Source organism: Prunus persica, chromosome G4 (assembly GCF_000346465.2).
Source record: "Prunus persica cultivar Lovell chromosome G4, Prunus_persica_NCBIv2, whole genome shotgun sequence".
Classification (NCBI taxonomy): domain Eukaryota; kingdom Viridiplantae; phylum Streptophyta; class Magnoliopsida; order Rosales; family Rosaceae; genus Prunus; species Prunus persica.
The window spans coordinates 24037043-24058094 of record NC_034012.1 but is presented as its reverse complement, the minus strand read 5'-3'; the positions used below and the strand labels follow the sequence as shown (position 1 = coordinate 24058094).

The following is a 21052-nucleotide window of genomic DNA, read 5'->3' as shown; positions in this document are numbered from 1 at the left end:
CATGCCATGAAATTATGTACTTAATTGTTGAATTAGTATATCATTGTACATCCAAATACTTACATAACCAAACCTTTTACTAGAAAGCCATACCTACAATCATCCGCATAGTGCATATATCTTGTAGTCATCTACCAATTGGTATATGGGAAAACCATCAATTTGAAGGCAACATGGGAAAGGGAAACTAGCTAACCATCTGTGTAGACAAGTCGAGCAGGTGGCTAGGGATCCTAGCCAAACCCTGTGCAGATAATATGAGCAGGTGGTGAAGAGATTCGGTAAACTTGACCACACGTTGGTACTGCACTATTCTCCACATAAATATACCTCAAACATAATCCATCAATTCCAATAATATACCGTCAATTCCTCTCGCACCACACATGTGTGATACATCGTTGCAGAACTTGGGAGACACGAGGTCGACCCAAGAGGCAATTCTCGCCGAACTCAGGGGACACATAGTTAGCTTGAGATCGCATTCCTCGTAGAACATAGGGGACACATGGTCAGCCTGAGACTGCATTCCTCGCACCACACAGTTTAGGCTTCCCCACAACTCATGGGCACATTGTTATACGAGCGTTGACAAATCTGAAAACAACCATATGTCCGAAGGCAACTGTATGTCCGAAGACATCAATATTTCCAAAGGCAACAATATTTCGAAAGACAACCAGGATATCTGTAGACATCGATATTTCCAAAGGCAACCAGGATGTCCGAAGACATCAATATCTCTTAAGGCAACCATATTTCCGAAGGCAACACAATCCAATTATTAATCCATTTAACATATATATATAAATAAACATGGATATATCATGCTAAAAAAGAAAAAGCGATAAAAAAATAATTCATAAATAGTTAATAAAACTCTCAAAGGAAAAAAAATTATTGTTTTAAAATCAAACAACCAAACCACAAACACCTCCTAACCAAAAGCGTCTCGATCGGGTCAACGAAGCCCAACATCTAGGTCAATTGGGCTTGTGGGGCTCACAACCTCTGATTTCAACTCCGAAAGTTCGTATAGGTCCAATAAGGCTTACTATAGAATTCCCAAAAGTTTGATCTCGATTGAGCGGTCGGATATAAGCCAATCGCATGATCAGAAGGCGATTGCTTTGCCTAAACTTAGAATCATTGACTCGGAGTCTCCGATTCTCGATCAACAAGTTCCTACACGATCCTTGAGTTACAGAGAACAACATATTTAAAATTGGGACGGATCGAATGGTCCGAACCTATCGAACCCGGATATCGCATAATAGGTGCAATATTCGTTCGATTGTCAAACGATAACCAAATCTAAATCCGAGCATACCGTCGTGCTCAGGACAACAAGGGAAACAATTTAGAACACAATGGACCACCACACAGTGGCCCAAGCGTCGCCACCTGCCACTAGCAGTGATGGGTGCCTTGAGGGATTTTTCAGCAACGAAAAATCTCCAAACCATCGGCCAAAACCTATACCAATGTGTTCAGACTAACAAGGGGAACAACTTTTGGTCTAGGGTTTTAGGGTTATTGTAGCGAGTACTATAGCAGTAACAAATTTGAAATTTCTCATTACGTCTTTTTCGTTTCTAGACCTTTCCTCCTTCGTTACAACTCGGAATTGGACGTGCAATATGTCAACAAACTCGTATCGTTGACATCTACATAACAGTGCCACTCAATTCCCTAAAATCCTTCCTGAACAAAAAGTGACTAAAGTGCCTCTACACCAAAGGGCAAAAATGTAATTTCACAATAAATAATCAATTGAACAATGATTTTTGGGACGAGATGTTACAACGGTACTAACATGAGAAGATGTTATAGCAATAATAAGCACCAATAGTTGGATCTTCCTCACTTTTTAGTATTTACACGGTTAGAATATGAATATTAAAACAATCTGTGTTAAGTTAAAGCTCCCACCCAAATTAAGAAAAATGAATAACTATCCTAATACAAGTGGATGACAGTGCAAGTCAAAATAAGTTAGAAATTCATATCATAATAAAACATATGATCAACCTTACTATAAACTGATGTGCCCACTATTATCTTTCCTATTAATGCATCATTGGTCTACCTAGAACAATACACAACAGGTCCATATGCTAATGACTCGAGCACGAAAGATCTTACATTGATTTGGTAAGGAGGCTCATTATGTACAAATAAAACCTAATTGTGAGGTCGACCACTTGATGTTTGAGTCCAGTCATTCAACATAGAGTACAATTTTTGTGCTTTTGAATCAAATAACTTGTCTAGTCCCATTATGACATGAAATGATATTTGAGTTTAGAAGGAAAATATGATCATGAACTCTTCTGAGTGGTTAATTTAATGAACCAAAATTACCTATGATACAAAATATGAACACAATAATAAAAACGTTATGTATTAAAATTGATACAATTGCACCTATCATTTGCAAAGATTTTAAACAAATAAAATATTTTATTCAATATATAAATATCAGACAATGAGCTCAAATGACATATAATACCTATCATCACTTCAATAAAAAATTACTTTAATCTTTTTCTTAGAAATTTGAATTCTCATAAACCAAATAAAAAAAACATTACCCTTGAATTCTCATTATTAATGGATAATAAACATCATAACTTGGTCTTACTGTATTACTAAATAAACATTTGTGTGTTAACATTTTGTTGTCTTGTATGCACCATTACACTTTGCTGCTGACTTTCTTAGAAAACTGAATTTTTATTGAGTAGATCATAGTAAACCTCAGGCTTTCTGTACTCAGAGACATAGAGGTCCTAGAACATTAAAAAAAAATTATATTAATTGAAGTCGTCAAAATAAAATACAACTCATATACATGAATCAATTTGAACTAGAAGAAATTGCATAAACTTGGTAAAAAGGGTACCTCTAGTCAAGCACCTTTATTTACGCCTTATACTACATTGTTTTAGGAGTTTTATTATTCTAATTTTAACCTTATGCAACAATTAAGGTCAAATTTTCTAAGAAAAATAAGAATGAAAATTTATGTTACTCATGATACCTCTTAATCCCTATACTGTTAAACGGTTAACTCTAGACACTTATCTTCTTCCACCAACAAATACCATATATAGACTTCATCTTACTTTAAACATACATGCTCCATCACACATTCATGTAAAAGAAATGTGTAACTTAAATTGATTGATCAAGTCTAACTAAATATGTGGTGATGTTCCATTCTTAAAAGAGTAGGAATACAAGGATCAATTTAAAATGAAACTCAACCACATGAATTAATTTGAATACCATAGACTTGGAAGAAAGCGTACCTCTAGTTAGATATCCTTATTGCTCATTATATCACATTTTTCAGGAGTTATGTTATTCTAGTTTTAACCTTATGTAAATTAAGGGCAAATTTTTCTATGAAAAGAAGAATGAAAAACTATAAAAAGAATAAAATATATGTTACTCATGACACCCCTTAATACATATACATTTAAAATGTTAAACCTACACCCTCATCTTCTTCCATCAACAAATACCATTAGTAAATTCTATCTCACTTCACACATGCATGCCCCATTACAAATTCATTTAAACAAGTGTGCAACTTAAAAATGATTATTGAAATCCAACTAACATGGGGTGATGTTGTGACCATTATTAAAAGAGTAGGAATATGAGGACATTGTGAAACCTTAAGCCTTATACTGACTTGATTGGCACTGCAAGGAACAACCATTGTTACACTACATATCTCACATTCACTTATTTTTGGCAACTTCAATCTTCAAGCTTCTTCATAGTTGATCAATAAATAGTTTTTGACACCAATTAAAACTATAGAGGTTGAAATAAACAAACGTGCGAACCATGAATCTCTGTAGCCATACATGTGGCATGATTTAAACAAAGGGATATAGGTGTCTTTACACTCATATCACATTTCTTACATAAACACCGTTGCTCCAGAGTCACTGTCTAAGACCAGCTTACATTGGAAGTGTATGTTGGTAAAATCACCTTAAGGTCGAGCTTCATAAGAACTGGAATTTAATTAAGAGATTGACTTATACTTTAAGGCTAACTAGGAAGCCTATTTCAACAAGGAATTGGTCATCTCCAAGCTATTATATAAAGACAACTCTCCAACCTGAGAGGGGATCCTCCCTTGAGAACTCAACCCTACGATATCGATATTTTATCTTGTTCATCATAATAATGAGTGTTATGGCTGTATTTGGAATATGAGTTTTGAGGATCAAACACTTTGTACTTTTGTATGTCTTTCTTCAATAGTAAAATACCCAATACCCTGTGGATGTAGCTTGATTATTGATGAACCGCATAAATCTTTCGTATCACTTGATTACATATTGTCATTTAATTTTTATTCCAAGTAGAAATCCCTAAGCACTAGAACTTGTTCTACTGGATGACATGTTTGGTCATGCCAAGTTGGTTTGGAAGGATTACCAGACCTCAATCTTAAAAAGGTAAGTTGTTGAACCAAATATAGGCATCAACATGAAGCATGCATCATATTAGCATCCACATGTAGAAAATAAAGCTTCTAGGTGGTTATTGATAGTCAGTTTTGAACTCTTAACCAAACTAGGATGGAAATTATCAAAATGAATGAGAATGATGACATATTATTGATTATTCTTGACATACTTGATAACAATTGTTCTCTTCACAATATCAAGGTTTGCGTATAGTTATGTGTTGATTCTTAATATGAATTTTCTCACATTTTTAAATATGGACTTTAGGAGCAAGACTAAGAAAAAAGGTACTTAAAAAAAGAGAACCAAAGAATTAAAGCAGATAATGATAGCCTACCTGCATTGCGAAGGCTATGTGAATAAGCGTTGCTTCAGACCACGGTTTCCCAATTAGTTGAAGACCAATTGGCAAACCTGATTTATCATATCCAACCTACCAAGTAAAATTAGTGCAAATTAACTTCTTATTCTACTCATATGAAAGTTTGACATTGACAAGTAATGATAAGATCATACAGGAACAGTCACCGCAGGTAATCCCAAAAAGTTTCCAGCTATTGAATATCTAACAAGTGCAGCTGAAAAAAAAAATTGGTTAGAGTCAATCAAGTGTTCTTTCATTTAGTATTATCAAAACATGAAAAGATTGAGATTGTTTACATCTAGGTTCAACAAAACTGAAGAAGAAATATGTGGGCTTATGTTATTTTATACCTCCATTTATGTAGTCAAGCTCACCAGTGTTCAGAGCATCATCCAAAATTGTGTATGCAGTAACCCTGTTATGCATGACATCGAGCTTCGTTTAAGTGGAGAGAAACCTAGAAAATCTTATCATGCACTCTATATCTCTCAAAACCTTAGTATGGTGTTGGTATCAAGATGTTATCTAATGTTTCATATGTCATCTACTAAAAACTTAGTTTATGACATTATCTTAGAATTACACTTTATTAAGGAGGAAACAATACCCTATTGTCGGGGAAACAATGACATCTGCCTGAGTAAACAAATTCATGTGGAACTGCATCTGTCGGTTCCTGTAAATAAGTTTAGTTTATGTCAAAAATAAATATTAAACAAATCCACCAAGTAGTATCAGTTAACGTTACCATGAATAGGATATCCAGAAAGGATGCATTATGAGCTTAAAGTTTTGAGCTAATTCTCTTCACAATACCTTTTTTTAAAAAATTTATCCCTCCTAATAATAAATCGAACAAAGTAAATGATATCAAACAAAGATTGAGAAATTATATCCATTTATTTTTATAGAGTTTAAGTTTAGCCCATATTTTATACCATTTACTTGCACATAAAGAACATAAACAAACTTAATTGCAACTCTAACCAATTAACATTTCAACAATTTCGGAGGATACCCAACATCTCTTTCAAAATCTCTACTTATCTATCATTTTCAGTAATAAGCATAAACCCATCAACTTGATTTTCTATTGTTTTTTTCAACAATTGAGGGAATTGATGGACCACTTGGAACCAAAGGAAAAATATTTCACGCTGTGGTGGATTGACATGCATTACAATTTTGATTTCAAACTTTCTTCCCTTTAGAGACGTTTGCAACGAACCAAACGCTCATATTATAAACAGTTTAATTCTTCAAATATTTTGGACACTTCTTTATAAGTTTTGAGAATATTTTTAGCAGCATTAAGTAGACCGTAATTGCATTAGGACATATTTTGGCCTAACACATTGATTGTATGAATTATTGTATTGCCCCCGACCGTTTGGATATAGCCATAGGTTGACTTTTCGCCATAATTTTAACCACAAGAACCATAATTTGGCTCTTTGTAGCCATTAGAATGATATTGAGTGTTGAGACAACAATCAAAGTCACTTTTTAGCCTATCATTACCATATTTTGGCTCCTAATTATAAAAATAATAGCTTGAGTTAGTACAAACCATTATATAATCAAAATCATATTCATAGACATAACTTCGCTTGTAGCAATACTGGTTATTTGGGCTATTCAAATAATTATTTTTATCATATACGAATTTTAGCTTTTAGCCATACGACTATTATTATTATTGAATTCATAATAATTATGATGATAACCATAATTTGGTCAATCATCCATACTTTGAATTATAGTCATGGTGACTATATGGATTTGAACTATCATCTCTTTAATTGCTCATGATGTAACTCTTAGATGAAAATTTCCCTCCTAATGTGTCGTCTATCCCTTATATGTTGCACAATAGTTCTATCACAAAACTAGAAAATTTTAGTATAATGAGAAAATATGTGTATAATCTACTCACAAAAAATCTAATTTCAACTCAAGCAATTACAGAATGGGAAACAAAATGAAAAGTAAAAATTGAAAACAATTTTCAGTAGTTCTTTTTTTCAATTTTGGTTCATGCATTCTCCTTCACTTCTCCCTCTTTTCTACTACCACCATTCCTCTATCATTTTTCATTCATCATGTCCTTATATTAATTTCCCTCTGACTCTAGTATAAAAAGGAAAACTATAAACTATAAACAAAATGGTTATCAAACATTCCATAAGATTTTAAACTTTTAAAACAAACACTAGCGTCTCAAGAGCATAAATAAATTTTCACATAAAATTACTATGTTTAATTTTATTTTTTTAATGTTTCTTTTTCTTTTTATATCAATGTATGTATATTTTTCTTTAATAAAAGAACAACTTTATTAGATAATCTTCAAAAATACAAACTAAGGCACCAACAAGACATTCAAAGCACCAAGAGGGCAATAAAACTAACATGCTAAGAAACAAAACTAAAGTCAACAAAAGCCGCACCAACAAATACTAGCCCTACAATTAAGCATAATCTCAATCAAAGCCCACAAATCCAACATAACAGAAACGCTAAAGCAACCGAGTAGCCTACATGAACACTATCATGACCACCTAACGAAGCGTCATCCCAGTCATATCCCCACCGAATAGTCTTTAAGAGAAAGTAAAACATGTGATAGAATTGAGTAAAACATAGTTTGCAACAATCTAATTGCGCATAACAAGAAACATATATGCCAATCCAACAATCATGGCAAAAAAAATAATTGGGTAGGTTGCAACAAACTCTATCAAATATGAGGTAGAAATAAATTTAGATACGATGAGAAGTGTTAGAGATATGATTTTGGAAGAAGAATTTGATTGAGGACATAGCCCAAAAGAGGTGATGGGGAACTTTGATTTGAGCATATTCAAAATGTCCAAGGGACTTATGTTATTTTTCCTATTTAGATCGGTGCACTAGATACTAAGTTCTATCAGGTATTGATAAGAGTTTAAATTAAGTTATAACTTGAGACCCAAAACCTTGTGGAATAAGGAAAGGTTTTGAAGCCTATTAAAGTGTCCTATTTATTTCCTTTTTTGCGTGAACCATTTTGGTGGGCTTGGAAGATTAGTCAAGTCAGCCCTCGATGATGAGTACAGACGACTTGACCTAGCCCTATATAAGCTTAAGGCCCTGCTCTCATCAGACAGGTTCTCTAACCCTAATCTTATCATAAAGAGAGAGCTAAAACAGATTCTAAAAGAGAGCAGAAGTCTTGAGCCGTTCATGTTCTTGTTGGAATTGTTGCTACTACGGTTGAATGAGTTTAGAGGTTGTGTACTCAAGAAAGATGGCGTCAGGTATGTCTTTATGTATTTCAGATTGTGTGAAAGATCATGAACACGTATATTAAAGAAATATAATAGTCGGTATTAGAGCACATGGTTATTTGCACACACTGAAATTGTTTTTCAAGCATGCCTAATACGATTTCTTATCTGTTTATGCCATGATGAGTTTTGGTTATGTTTAAAATTTGAAGATGGATTAAACATGTTTTCTAAAATATAAAAAATATTAAAGAATATGGAAAAGCATGTTTAATTTGATTTTTCATACCTTCAAAACTTTAAACACGTTTTTGACCTACTAAATGACCTTAAAACCCTAAAAATACCCATATGTCACAACAAAGCAGTGAGTTTTGTTAATTAGGTCATTCCCTATTCCGAAATGTATGTTGCGTCAAAAATAGACCCCAAAAACCCCTAAAACACTGTTCACGGAAGAAGTTACTATTCACTGCAATTTAGGATTTTCTCTCTTGAACTGTGTTTGTTTGGCTATTTTCTGAGCTAGATAGGTACTTGTCTTTGTACTGAGACTCAACAAATTTTTCGTAACAAAACCAAACCTAAATACTCCAACCCTAAAGAAATAACCAAAATTGCATCATACCTAAATTGCTCGATAAGTTTCTTCAACAAATAGAATCTATCTTGTAATTTGTTTATGATAGCACATAATAACACGTAATTTGTGTAAGCTATAAGTAATCTCTTGCCACAAAGGTGTGATACTTAATTAAGGAAGCTTGCATATGTTATTTGTTAGTTTTGTGAATAAAGTTAAACGGAAAAAACTGTTTTCTCGTAAAAAAATGAGAATCAGTTTCTTGGAAAGTAATTATACTTTCTTTTGCAAATCCTTACAGCTTTGAACACTCTCTCAATCAATTTCTTACGAATTGAAAGATTCACTAGATCAAACTTCAAAATATGGATATTTGATTTTAAAGATATTCGCGGAATGAATGAGATCAATTATGATCTCACTCATGTTATTTGTTCATTTATGTATCCTATAGAACGACTCCAAAAGTTTGGGAAAAAGGAGAAACATTTGGTTTTTAATAGGTGTCACTCGTGTCAACTTGTCACGAATGGCATTCTAGCAAAGAATATAGCGGAGCTAATTAAGGAGCGGAACGAAGATGAATTGGAGCACAAAAGGTTAAGGTGCAGCGACGTTGTCGACCTTATGAAGGACCCATATTGATATACACGGTTACGAAGGACAGTCTCAGAAGTCTCAGGATCATTGTTAAGGAAAATCCACTAGGTTATGGCATAAACGTTTAGGGCACATTTCAAAAGAAAGAACGAAAATTCTTGTTAAGGAACAAATCTTACCATCACTGACTTTCGGTGATGACGAAATTTGTGTTGAACGTGTTAAAGGAAAACTCACTAAGACTAAAAAGAAGGGTGCAACTCGCAGTAGTGATCTTTTAGAAATCATCCGTACAGACATTTGTGGACCATTCCTCATCAAACAATTGATGAAAATTACTATTTCATCACCTTCATAGATGACCACTCCCGTTTTGGTTATCTAAATCTCATAGCAGAAAATTCTCAATCTTTTGAACTGTTCAAAAAATTTCAAACTGAAGTAGAAAGATAACTTGAGAAAAAAATAAAAATTGTGAGGTCAGACATAGGGGGTGAATATTATGGATGTTTGATGAAGGAGGAAGACGTGCTAGACCTTTTTACTAGGTATCTACAAGAAAATGGAATAGCTGCTCAGTACACAACGCCATGAATTCTGCAACAGAATGGTGTGGCTGAGAGAAGAAATCGAACTTTGAAGGATATGGTTCTTAGCAAGATTTCCAAAACTGATTTGCCTACGCTTTTTGAGAGAGGCGATCAAAACAACAAACTATAGAGTGCCTAGTAACTCCGTACCTACGACACCTTTCGAAATTTGGACTATCGAAAAGCCTAGCTTGCGACACCTTCATGTATGGGGTTGCAAGGCTGAAGCTAGAATCTATAACCCTCAAGAAAAGCAGCTCGATCCTAAAACGATTAGCTGTCATTTTATAGGTTATCCCACAAGGTCAAAGGGTTTCAAATTTTACTGTCCAAATTATGGTACCCGAATTATTGAGACTGGTTGTGTAAAGTTTATAGAGTATGAAGAGAATGGTACTGGGAATGAAGATTTAACTTTTGAAGAAGAAAGGGATATGGCTGTGATTGAGAATGCTGAACCAGATTCTACAACATTGATTCCCATGAGTAATATCGCACCAGCCCCACAGAATGATCAATTGGAACCTCCACAGTTTGAAAAACCACTTGACCAACAAGAAGAACAAACTGTAGAAAACCCACAACAAGAAAATTCACCCAAACCAATGTTGTTAAGGAGATCTGATAGAACAAGAAAATCCACAGCAATTTCGGATTATGTGTACTTACAGGAAGCAAATTTTGATATTGGAAATTAGGGTGATCCAACAAGTTTTAAAGAAGCTATGGAGAGTCAGAATGCAGACAAATGGAGGGAAGTAATGTTGAATGAACTCGAAAGCATGAAGAATAATCAAATATGGGAATTGGTTGAACCTCATAAGAGCCAGAAATTAGTAGGCTTGAAATGGGTATTTAAAACAAAGAAGGATAAGGATGGAAGAATCGAAAGATTTAAGGCTAGATTGGTAGCAAAAGGATTCACCCAAAGGGGAGAAATTGACTACACTGAGACGTTTTCTTCAGTTTCCACCAAAGATTCTTTCCACATCATTATGGCTTTGGTGGCGCATTATGACCTACTTTTACATCAAATAGATGTAAAAACTGCTTTCCTGAATGGTGTACTCGAAGAAGAAAATTTTATGAGACAACCTAAAGGGTTTGCAAATGAGGGAAAAGAGCATATGGTTTGCAAACTTGACAAGGCAATTTATGGACTGAAGCAAGCAAGGAGGAGGTGGTATTTCAAATTCCATCAAACTATTTCATCTTATAATTTTGAAGAGAACATAGCCGATCAATGCATTTATATGAAGAAGTATGGAAGCCGATTTATTTTTCTAGTGATGTATGTCGACGATATACTTTTAGCTACAAATGACCACAATTTACTGAAAGACATTAAAGAGCTACTTTCAAACAATTTTGAGATGAAGGATTTGAGAGAAGCCGCTTTTGTGTTAGGCATTGAAATTCAGAGAGACCGAGCTAGAGGTCTCCTAGGCATGTTGTAGAAAACATACATTGAAATGATACTCAGGCATTTTGACACGAGTATGTGTTCTGGATAGAAAGTTTCATTAGCTAAAGGAGATTTAAAGAAGGAGCATTGCCCCAAGAATAAATAAGAAGAAGATGAGATGAGGAACAAGCTGTACGCTTCTCTAAGTTGGAAGCATTATGTACGCACAAGTGCGTATAAGGCCAGACCTAGCATTGTGCATTAGCACGATGGGGAGATTTCAGTCAAATTAGGGAATGCAACATTGGATAGCTGTAAAGAATATTCTGAGGTACCTACAGAGAACAGAGGCTTATATATTGATTTACAAATGCACAGAGAATTCAGAGCTTGTTGGTTATGCTTATGAGAATCTTGGAAAAGCATAGGATAATTACATCTCTACTTCATGTTTTCTTTTCAAGATGGCAGGAGCAGCTGTTGCTTGGAAGAGTACTAAACAATCCGGTGTTTTGAGTTCAACCATGTAGCTATGAAGCCACTTCTCATGTTGTATGGCTAAGGAATTTTATTAAAGATATTAAGGCGCGGACTTGATTTCTAGACCAATACAGATATATAATGACAACACTGGGACTGTTTTTCACTGCATGAACAACAAGATGTCATATGGACTTTAGCATATTGACAGAAAATATTTAATAGTGAGGGAGAAGGTAGCAAACAAACTAGTCAGGTTTGATCATATCAGAACTCAAGATATGATTGCAGATCCGTTCACAAAGTTTTTGCCTTTAGAAGCTTTTCTGAGACATGTTGAAAGCATGGGATTATTTCCTAGCTTTGATGCTGCAATCTAGTAGGAATTTTGTTCCCATTATGATATTTTTACTAGTATGTTTATTTTGTTGTTTTTTGGATTGAGGGATTTGCATTTAAGGATGTTAATTTGGTTGACAGTTTTATTTATTATTAAATAAATTCTACCATTTTGACTATTTAGCTATTTAAACTTATTATGCAATTTTGTTTATGCATGTTAGTTTATGGTCTCTTTTGAGATACTATTGTTTTAATAACATTGCAGATTGACTCTTGCTAAGTCGTAAAGGGGTACATGTACTGAAAAGTATAAAGATTCACAATACGGATCAGTACATATTAAGGTTCGCGTTGGTAGGTGCATTGTATGATTGTGGATGACCTATTTTTAATAAAGAGAGCAATGCTTGTCTATAGTTCATTTTGTCTAATTGCTTTTCATTATATCTTGAAGGGAATGACTTAACTGTTTTAAACTCATGGCCAATAAAAAGTATCAAACCTTTTGGAATACAGAAGCTTAGTGCTCTAGTGCTCGATCTAGTGGGAGAATGTTATGTTTCCTATTTAGATCGATGCACTAGATACTAAGTTATATCAGGTTTTGATAAGAGTTTAAATTAAGTTATACATTGAGGCCCAAAACCTTGTGGAATAAGGAAATGTTTTAAAGCCTATTAAAGGGTCCTATTTATTTCCTTTTTTGCGTGAACCGTTTTGGTGGGCTTGGAAGATTAGTCAAGTCGGCCCTTGGTGATGAGTAGAGACGACTTGACCTAGCTCTATATAAGCTTAAGGCTCTGCTCTCATCAGACACGTTCTCTAACCCTAATATCATCATAAAGAGAGAGCTTAAACAGATTCTAAGATAGAGCAGAAGACTTGAGCTATTCCTGTTCTTGCTGGAATTGTTGCTGTTGCGGATGAATGAGTTCAGAGGTCGTGTACTCAAGAAAGATGGAGCCAAGTATGTCTTTACGTATTTCAGATTGCGTGAAAGATCATGAACATGCATATTAAAGAAATCTAACAACTTATTCACTTACCCAAAATAAAATGGAAGATGAGAGGACAGGACATGAGAGAAGAGGAGAGGAGAAGGGAAGAGGGGTAGTGATGGTTCTTCCTCCTCCCATATCTGTTGAGTTTTTTATTTGGGAATCAGAGAGGGGGAGATAGTGCGGCTAGGAATTTTTACAATGTCTTTTGTTCACCCTATGTATGTATTGTTCTTCATTTCTCATCGACATTGTGTATCTCTTTTCATAATCTCATTTCCACTTTCCTTTCTTTTTTTTCTTTTTTTTTTATCTTCTTCATCTCCGATAAGCAACAGCCACACCACCCTTCTAAATTCTAGACCATTAGAGTAAGGAACAACATGCTGATTGCTCCTTTTTATGTACATTTTTTTTTCTGGTTACATTTATATATATATATTTTAAAACTATATAAAAACATGACTGATGTAGAACATATTATGGAGGAGATTGAGGAGCAATTGGAATGACACGCACGCCAGAACAACAAACAACATGGACCATGAGCTCTAATTTGGCCTATTATCCGCTATTTTGAAGAGAATGGCGAGATGAGTCAAACTCACTACTTCACCATGATGTACGGGGCTCAACATTTAAAGTTTTGAGGTCGTTTTTGGATCTGTGTTGCTTTTGGTTTTATACTTTAATTAGGATTCCAAGTGATCCTAGGGTTGGAGGTAGTATTTATTTCAACTTTAGCTAAGTGATTAGAGTTGTTATCCCTATTTTCTTTATCAATAACCTTTGAGGCTTTTTCAAATGTTTGGTGGATTTATGGATGACAAAAATCTCTATTGGGTTGGGTCATTGGCCCTAACGGGGGAAGATTTCGGGAGTAGGTACGGGGATCCCTGAATTTTAAAAATCCATGTTTGAGGACAAGCTATGGATGATATTGTTATCCCTATCTTCGAACCCGGCCTTATAAGTGATATATTTATTTTACTTAATAAATATATAATATAAAGCAAAAAGTTACCCAATATAGAAGTACTAAACCTCCAACTACAAAATAAAGGGCAAGTATTATTTGATGAAGCTATTTTAGTCATTATAATTTTTATAAACCTTCCCCCATATTATTTGATGAAGCTACAGTGCTACAATTTTAAGGTTTTTTGTTTTTGTTTTGGGGGGTTGTTTTTTCATCTTTTCTACTTGTGGCTTTTAATATGCTACAGAGTTCTTATCGAGGATAGGGATGGTATTGTCATACCCATGACCAAACTCATACGCCCCTGCACATATGATGAATTTTTAAGCCTAATACGTGGACAATACATATTAGGTGACGTGGAGCACGTGTGACCGTTGGGCTTTCACACGTGGGCAACCCGCTCTGATACCATGAAGGAAGTTGAGGTTCCACCCCAAAACCAATTGGTGATAGAGAGAGTAGCCCAACACCTTATAAGTCCTTACTAAGTTTCTCAACTTTCCAATGTGAGACATTCTTCACATTCTCACAGATTCCAGTCCTTATGTGTTCATAACCTATTGTTTGATTGCCTAGAATTGTTACGGTGTGTCGATTACATGTTTTTCTAAACAACATTAAATATATTAAAATAAAAATAAAAGCATTTGAATTGTCAAAACAAAACAAAAGAATGATCCTTCGACAATAACAAAAATCTTTAGGATGAATTTCAACAAAAAGAGAACTTTACAATGAAACAAACGTCGTTTAGAAAAATACATGTTATTATAATTTCAAAGTGTAAACAAAAACAAAAGTGAAAATTTGAGAAAGTTTAGGTGGTGTTTTCAAATCTATATCATATTGAGACAGTGGTCAAGTTTCCAAAAATAAGAGGAGCAAAAGAGGTGGTTGTATCACTCGTAAAAGATGATGGAAAAGCAATCACAGTTCGACTTTTAGTTTGCAATTGGTAGATAATTAAAGAGGACAGCATGCCAGCATCTAAAGTTGCAGAACCTAAATGAGGGACAAGGGTGCTGAAAAGGCCCGTGAGGCATTGAATTTGTGGCAAAAGAAAACATACAGCTATGGCAGCTAGGATGTGATAGGGTTTAGGATTATACACGCAGTGTTATTTTATTTTTATTTTTTTTGGATTTTTTTATCTGTATAAATAAAGGATCAGTGTCCCTTTTCAAGACACTCGTATTTGAAACTTTTAGCAGTCACTATATTTTCCAAAGAATGGTACTTTTTGGTATTGCTAATTAAGAAGCACATACCTAATTTTCTGAGCCTTTATATACTCTTTACTGCTGAAAGCACCATACACAGCAAGTGCTACCCTTGCATCCCATCCTAACTCTTTGAAATCCCTATTTTGATGAGTTTGTAATGTCAGCATTTGGATTTATTGCCTGTTAGAAGAGGATAGTTGGGAGAAAATCGGGGTGGTCAACAACATACAGCTTTTCCAGAAACGAACTAAGCGAAGTGCTACACTCCGATCCGATCGTTACATAATGTGCTAGGCGCATCATCTCTATCTCTGGTATGGTCACCTCTACAGTCTTACAGATGAAGAAGAAAATCAAAACGTTAGGACGTAGTCTATACAGTCTTTATCGACTATATTATATCATGAAAAGCGTATAATTTCTTATATTGCTTCCAAAGCAAGCAATGGACTGCCGGTACCTTCCAACCATATTGTTTCTGAAGCCTTTCCAGAGCATTTGAACAGCATTCTCTGATATCATCACTGCAATCATTAAACCACTAATTGATCCAATTAGTGGTTTCACAAGCAAATCACTGAATATTAGAAGGAACTCACATTTAATATATAGCAATGATTTGTCATTGACCATAGAAATGTAACTTTGATCATACATGTGACCAGGTTGAGAACAGGTCACTAACCTCGCCATACTTCGCCAATTTGATACTAGATATCGTTTTAGTTGAGTTCAGCAGAGGAAAATTTACTTTGGGCTGGAACAGAGATAGACAATTAAGGTGAAGAAAGGTGAACGTTAAGACTACTATGAAAAACAAATAAGTTTGTAATCTAATTAATTAATACTTAAAACAGAAAGATTTTCTGTTTGGTAACAAATAGTTATAATAAATTTGCAGAACAACATTCTTACCGATGCAGAAAGTAGACGTGGTGGAAGCTGGCAACTAATAGCTGCATAGCTGCAGATAGGTAAAAGCTTTAACATCAAGCTTATAGAAGGCATCTAAGAAAAGCATATGAAAAAGAATACTGACACTATAAATGCATCCTCAACAGTGCCTGCTAGTATTCCAACCATTCCAACTGTCCAATTCAGAGGAAGAACACTAAAGAAAAAACCAAATCAGTCTGTAAGACTGTAATGATGGTAAGAAACCTTCAAACGTCTACTAGAAAAATATTGAAAGACTAATTTACCCAGAATGAGGTACTCGTCCGAATGTTGGTTTCAAGCCAACAACACCACAAAGAGCTGCAGGCATCCGTACCGATCCTAATCATACATTAGACATGAAATACACCTGTCAGTTACTTCGCGATATTCATATCTAACACTACACACATGCATGTTTGAGCACGAGTTTGCTAAATTTCCTACAGCCATCATAGAGAAGAGGCAATCAGCCATATGTGAAGATTGCACATTAAAAAGATTAGTAAATATAATGATGTTGAACCCCAAGTCTCTGAAAAATCAGGTAAAACGACTACTGTTAGATTAAAACATGAATTTCTTTTATGGGAGAAGTTACCTCCTCCATCAACACCAAGAGCAACAGGGCACAATCCGGAGGCAACCACTGCAGCAGATCCGCTAGAGGAACCTCCAGAGATCTTGCTGCGGCTGTATGGATTTCTAGTTGCCCTACAGGGCAGCAGATAAAACATTAACATGCTTATTATAGTGGTTGAGATCTCGGAATTAAATGAGCAAAGAAAATTATAGGGAAAATTTTGCTACAAAAAGGGCACGTAGCCTGGTAAATCATGTCATCAGTTGATATGGACTCAGAGCAGAACAGAATATTGATAAGAATGGCAGACCTCAATATAGGATAAAGCATTATTCAGTTTCTGGAAAACAATGTGGGGTTTTCTTACCCATAATGGGGATTTATCCCGCTTGTTCCAGCTCCAAGTTCATGCATATTGGTTTTCCCAACAAGTACAGCACCACATAGTCTGAGGCACTTAACACAGCATGCATCATCTGTACAGGGTCTTAGGTTGTGCAGCCACTTTGTACCTCCTAGTAAAGTCAGTTTTTAGATTGCAAAACTATTACTCATATATGAACTAAAAAACTCATTGTTATAATGCATACGATACGAATATTGGGTTGACATGTATAAATAATACTGTCACTGGAAAACCTGAAATGTAAGGTACCTGTAGTTGGGTATGGTAAGCAATCTATTTCATCCTTGATTGCAATTGGGACCCCATCAAGAGCTGAAATAGGAACTCCTAGAGAGGAACCAGGATGCGTATGGTATAAGAATGTATAGCAGGGCTTGATCCAACATATGATAAATGTAATACCAACATTAACATAGATAATGGAGATCCACTGTAGAAGTACAAGATATGTTTTTTATTCGGTTACAAAGTAACAGTTAGCTCATATTCTTGACATGCTTTCAAAAACAAGAGATACTGAGTTCAAATACTTGCAATTGAAACTTCCCAAGTTATGTTGAACTCCACAACCATTGTAGAAAAGCATTTCATGACAAGGGAGCTGTTCTAGCTTCTGCTTACTATTACCATAGGAAGTACAGTAGTAAAGCATTCCTAATTTGATCTCAAATGCAGGTGTACTATTAATGTGTTTAAGAATACAATTTAGTCTTTACAAGTACCTTGTTCATACCGAAGAGTTGATTCAGTTGCTTGCTTTAGAATATCATCAGCTTTGTAGTTGATAAAGAATGACATCTGTAATGGTGGAGTGGAAGATTCATGGATGGCAGCTATAAGGTGCTCTGCAACCTGTAGAAGTAACAGAAAAAAAAAACAAAAAACAAAAAGCCACAGGAGGGTATGAAAGTATAGAATACAGTTTCTTTTCAATTTTTGTTAGGAACTTGTCAGTAGATAAGTAAAGGTAAGAGTCCGAACAAAAACATAAAATTGGGTAAATAACCTCTTATATGTCTCTTTGGGATTTGGCTAAGATCAACTCAAATCGCTCTGAAAACAATTTACTGATATGTACAGAGTGCGCAAATAACAGTTATAAAAAAAGGTGTCAAAAATATGACATACCGTTCGAGGAGTTATTTCTCCAGAGGTATAGGCTCTTGAATAATCCGATATTGTCCAATGACGAAAAGAAAAGTTTGAACCATTTAATGTTTTTTCTAAGGACACAGGCAGACATTCAATTGCCTGTTGAACTAGTTCGGGTGGAGACAAATCAGACCCTACTTGTTTGACATCTTCTTCTTCTTTATCTGCATTCACAAGCTTAAGTTAAAATTAAAAGAAAATGTATATTCTCATTTCAAATTCCAGAGTGAGAGCTAAAATTTATCAGGTGCGTAAAACCTATTTGTAAGACAACAGATGATGAAATTTGAAATGTAAGTGCCAGTTTACACAATCAAATCAGATTCCATCGAAGTGTCAGGTGAATAACCAGCATTTTGAATAAGCTTCAGCTTTTGTAGCAGCTGATTAAATTTTCATTTGTAATTGGTACCTTAGCATATCAAATGTACATTTGATTGATGGTTTATTGATATTCTGATACAAAGTGATAAACCAGTTACTTTCAGCAAGATTTAAGGGTAAAGACAAGGTCAAGAATACATACCATCAAAAGGATGTAGGGGAACATAGACGGGTGGCTCCTCCAGCTCAGCGTTTGTGACCAGCTGCAAAGTTCAAAGACATTGTTGGCAATTTAGAAGCTATTTCCTTGATTATTTCATTGAATTGCAGTACTATTTGTGCATAAGTGACTTAATATTTCCAATTACTAGACTTGGAGTTTTTTGGTTTGGTTCTCATTCCTCATAGTTGTTAATTGGAAGGAATAGGAACAACATTCCTTTCAATACCAAGAACAACAAGGTGGTCAGTGAAATTTCAGCTAAATTCTATTTGCACTGAAGTTTTTATGGCAAAAGTACGTGGCACCCGTGTTGTGCAATTTTTATGTTAATGTAATTAATGGTGGATTCTACAGGGTGAATTATCATAGAGTTGGCATTCTACAGGGTGTACCTTATTACTGCAATAAAAAATTACTGCAAAAGGTTATATCATAAAGTCCTGTGAATGGACCTAATGTACTGCTTAGATGCATTACCACAGAAACCTCATAACTTGAAATGAGAGACAAATAAAAAGCATGTGTGTACCTTATGAATTAAGTTATCCCGTTTCAGTATAAACAATAGCAAGGTCCCAAAGATCCATGACTCCAAAAACCAGGCAAACACTTTGACCAGGAATCCAGCCATACGAGGAGCTGCAGAACAAATGACATTTAGTTATAATTTGAAGAAATCAAACAGTTATAAATTTGATTAAAGTACATGCTTCAATACAACAGATTGAAGAAAATCAGCCACAGAAAACACACATGGAACAAGCAAATCCAGCTTTTCTTTATTTTATTTTTAAAAAAAAAACCAAAATCAAATTGTGAGTTATTCCATGTACTAGTCTTTCTGAACAACTGGTGAAGACCTGTCTAAACATGATCAATTAAAATAATGTATGTCAATGATCAGTTCCATACTCAGCGAATGTGTTGATATTTTATAATAAAATTCGAGTGATAAAAAGAAAAATGGATAAAAGGGGAAACTCAACCTGACAATACAAGCTTAAAAATTCCTATGGACTTCTTACTTCATGTATCTAACAACCGTGATTGGTTGGGCAAGACCTGTGATCCGTATAGGTGAAAGACAGCAGAAAAGAAAAGAAAAGCAAAAACAATATTGATCTAAGAGTTACTGATTAGCTTTTATAATTTCATTGCTTATTATAGTATCTGTAATTAGCAATTCATTCAGCAGAAAAGTTACTGATTAAGCTAGTGTTTACCAAAAAGCAAAAACTGATTACTAATCAACAATCTCAGAAAGACAGGACTTTGAATTGATATGAAAAAGTAAGTACGTGCCTTTGACATTGGCTCGCAAATAGAGTTCAGAGCTGGCAGGAGTTAGATCAACATCCTTTGCAGGCTTGAAAACCACATGCCCTTCATTCTTGAACAACAACCCCATTCTCAAAATTAAACTCCTCTGGTTTTGGACAATGTAAACCCAATTATTTCATATCTTTATAGGGAGGGAGGGAGGGAGAGAGGGAGAAGAAAAAGAGGGATGGCGGAGAAGGCAAGGCCTGTAAATTATAATCTATGTATTCTATATTCTATATATTATAGAGAGGGAGGGAGGGAGGGGGGGGAAGAGCTAAGAAAGATCCTAACATTCAACTACCCTTTATTCACGGATAATAACAGTGAGTGAGAGTAAAAGTTATATATATTGGTTGGAGGGTTTAGGGAGGGAGAAATGAAAGAGTTGCTTTCAGAAGGTTTTGGAATTTAAAACTCCACACAACAATGGAAGATGAAACTTTTTTTCTTTTCCCGGGAAAAGCACATTTTCTCAACCAGCCTCTATTATTTTGCTTATTGTTATGTATTCTTGTCAACCACGTACGCCCACTCTATCATATAATTATTAATAATGCGTGCACAGTTGGATGGAGAGCTGGTAAAGATTATGACATTTCATTCAATAATACAAATTTCATCTTCTGTCACTCAACTGTCTTTTATGTTGTTTCTATTCTCAATTCCTACCAAATTTCATCACCTGATTAATGGGTGCAAATTCACAATTCAATATTTCAAAACTTCAAATATTAAAACTTTAACATTGATTTTTAAATTCAAAACTTTATCTT

General features: G+C 34.7%; 1 protein-coding gene across 1 annotated transcript; it reads right to left on the bottom strand.

Moving 5' to 3' along the window:
- Positions 2484–20725, bottom strand: LOC18781355 (fatty acid amide hydrolase). Its single transcript, XM_007212804.2, has 20 exons — positions 20259–20725; positions 19486–19595; positions 18936–18996; positions 18386–18573; positions 17980–18109; positions 17507–17584; positions 17219–17366; positions 16870–16982; positions 16535–16610; positions 16372–16443; positions 16248–16296; positions 16018–16089; positions 15793–15873; positions 15562–15665; positions 15378–15470; positions 5468–5536; positions 5211–5275; positions 5013–5074; positions 4834–4929; positions 2484–2792 (listed from the first exon to the last, which is right to left on the bottom strand). Exons 1-20 carry the CDS (start codon positions 20362–20364, stop codon positions 2721–2723), a joined length of 1845 nt encoding a protein of 614 aa, XP_007212866.2. The 5' UTR covers positions 20365–20725; the 3' UTR covers positions 2484–2720.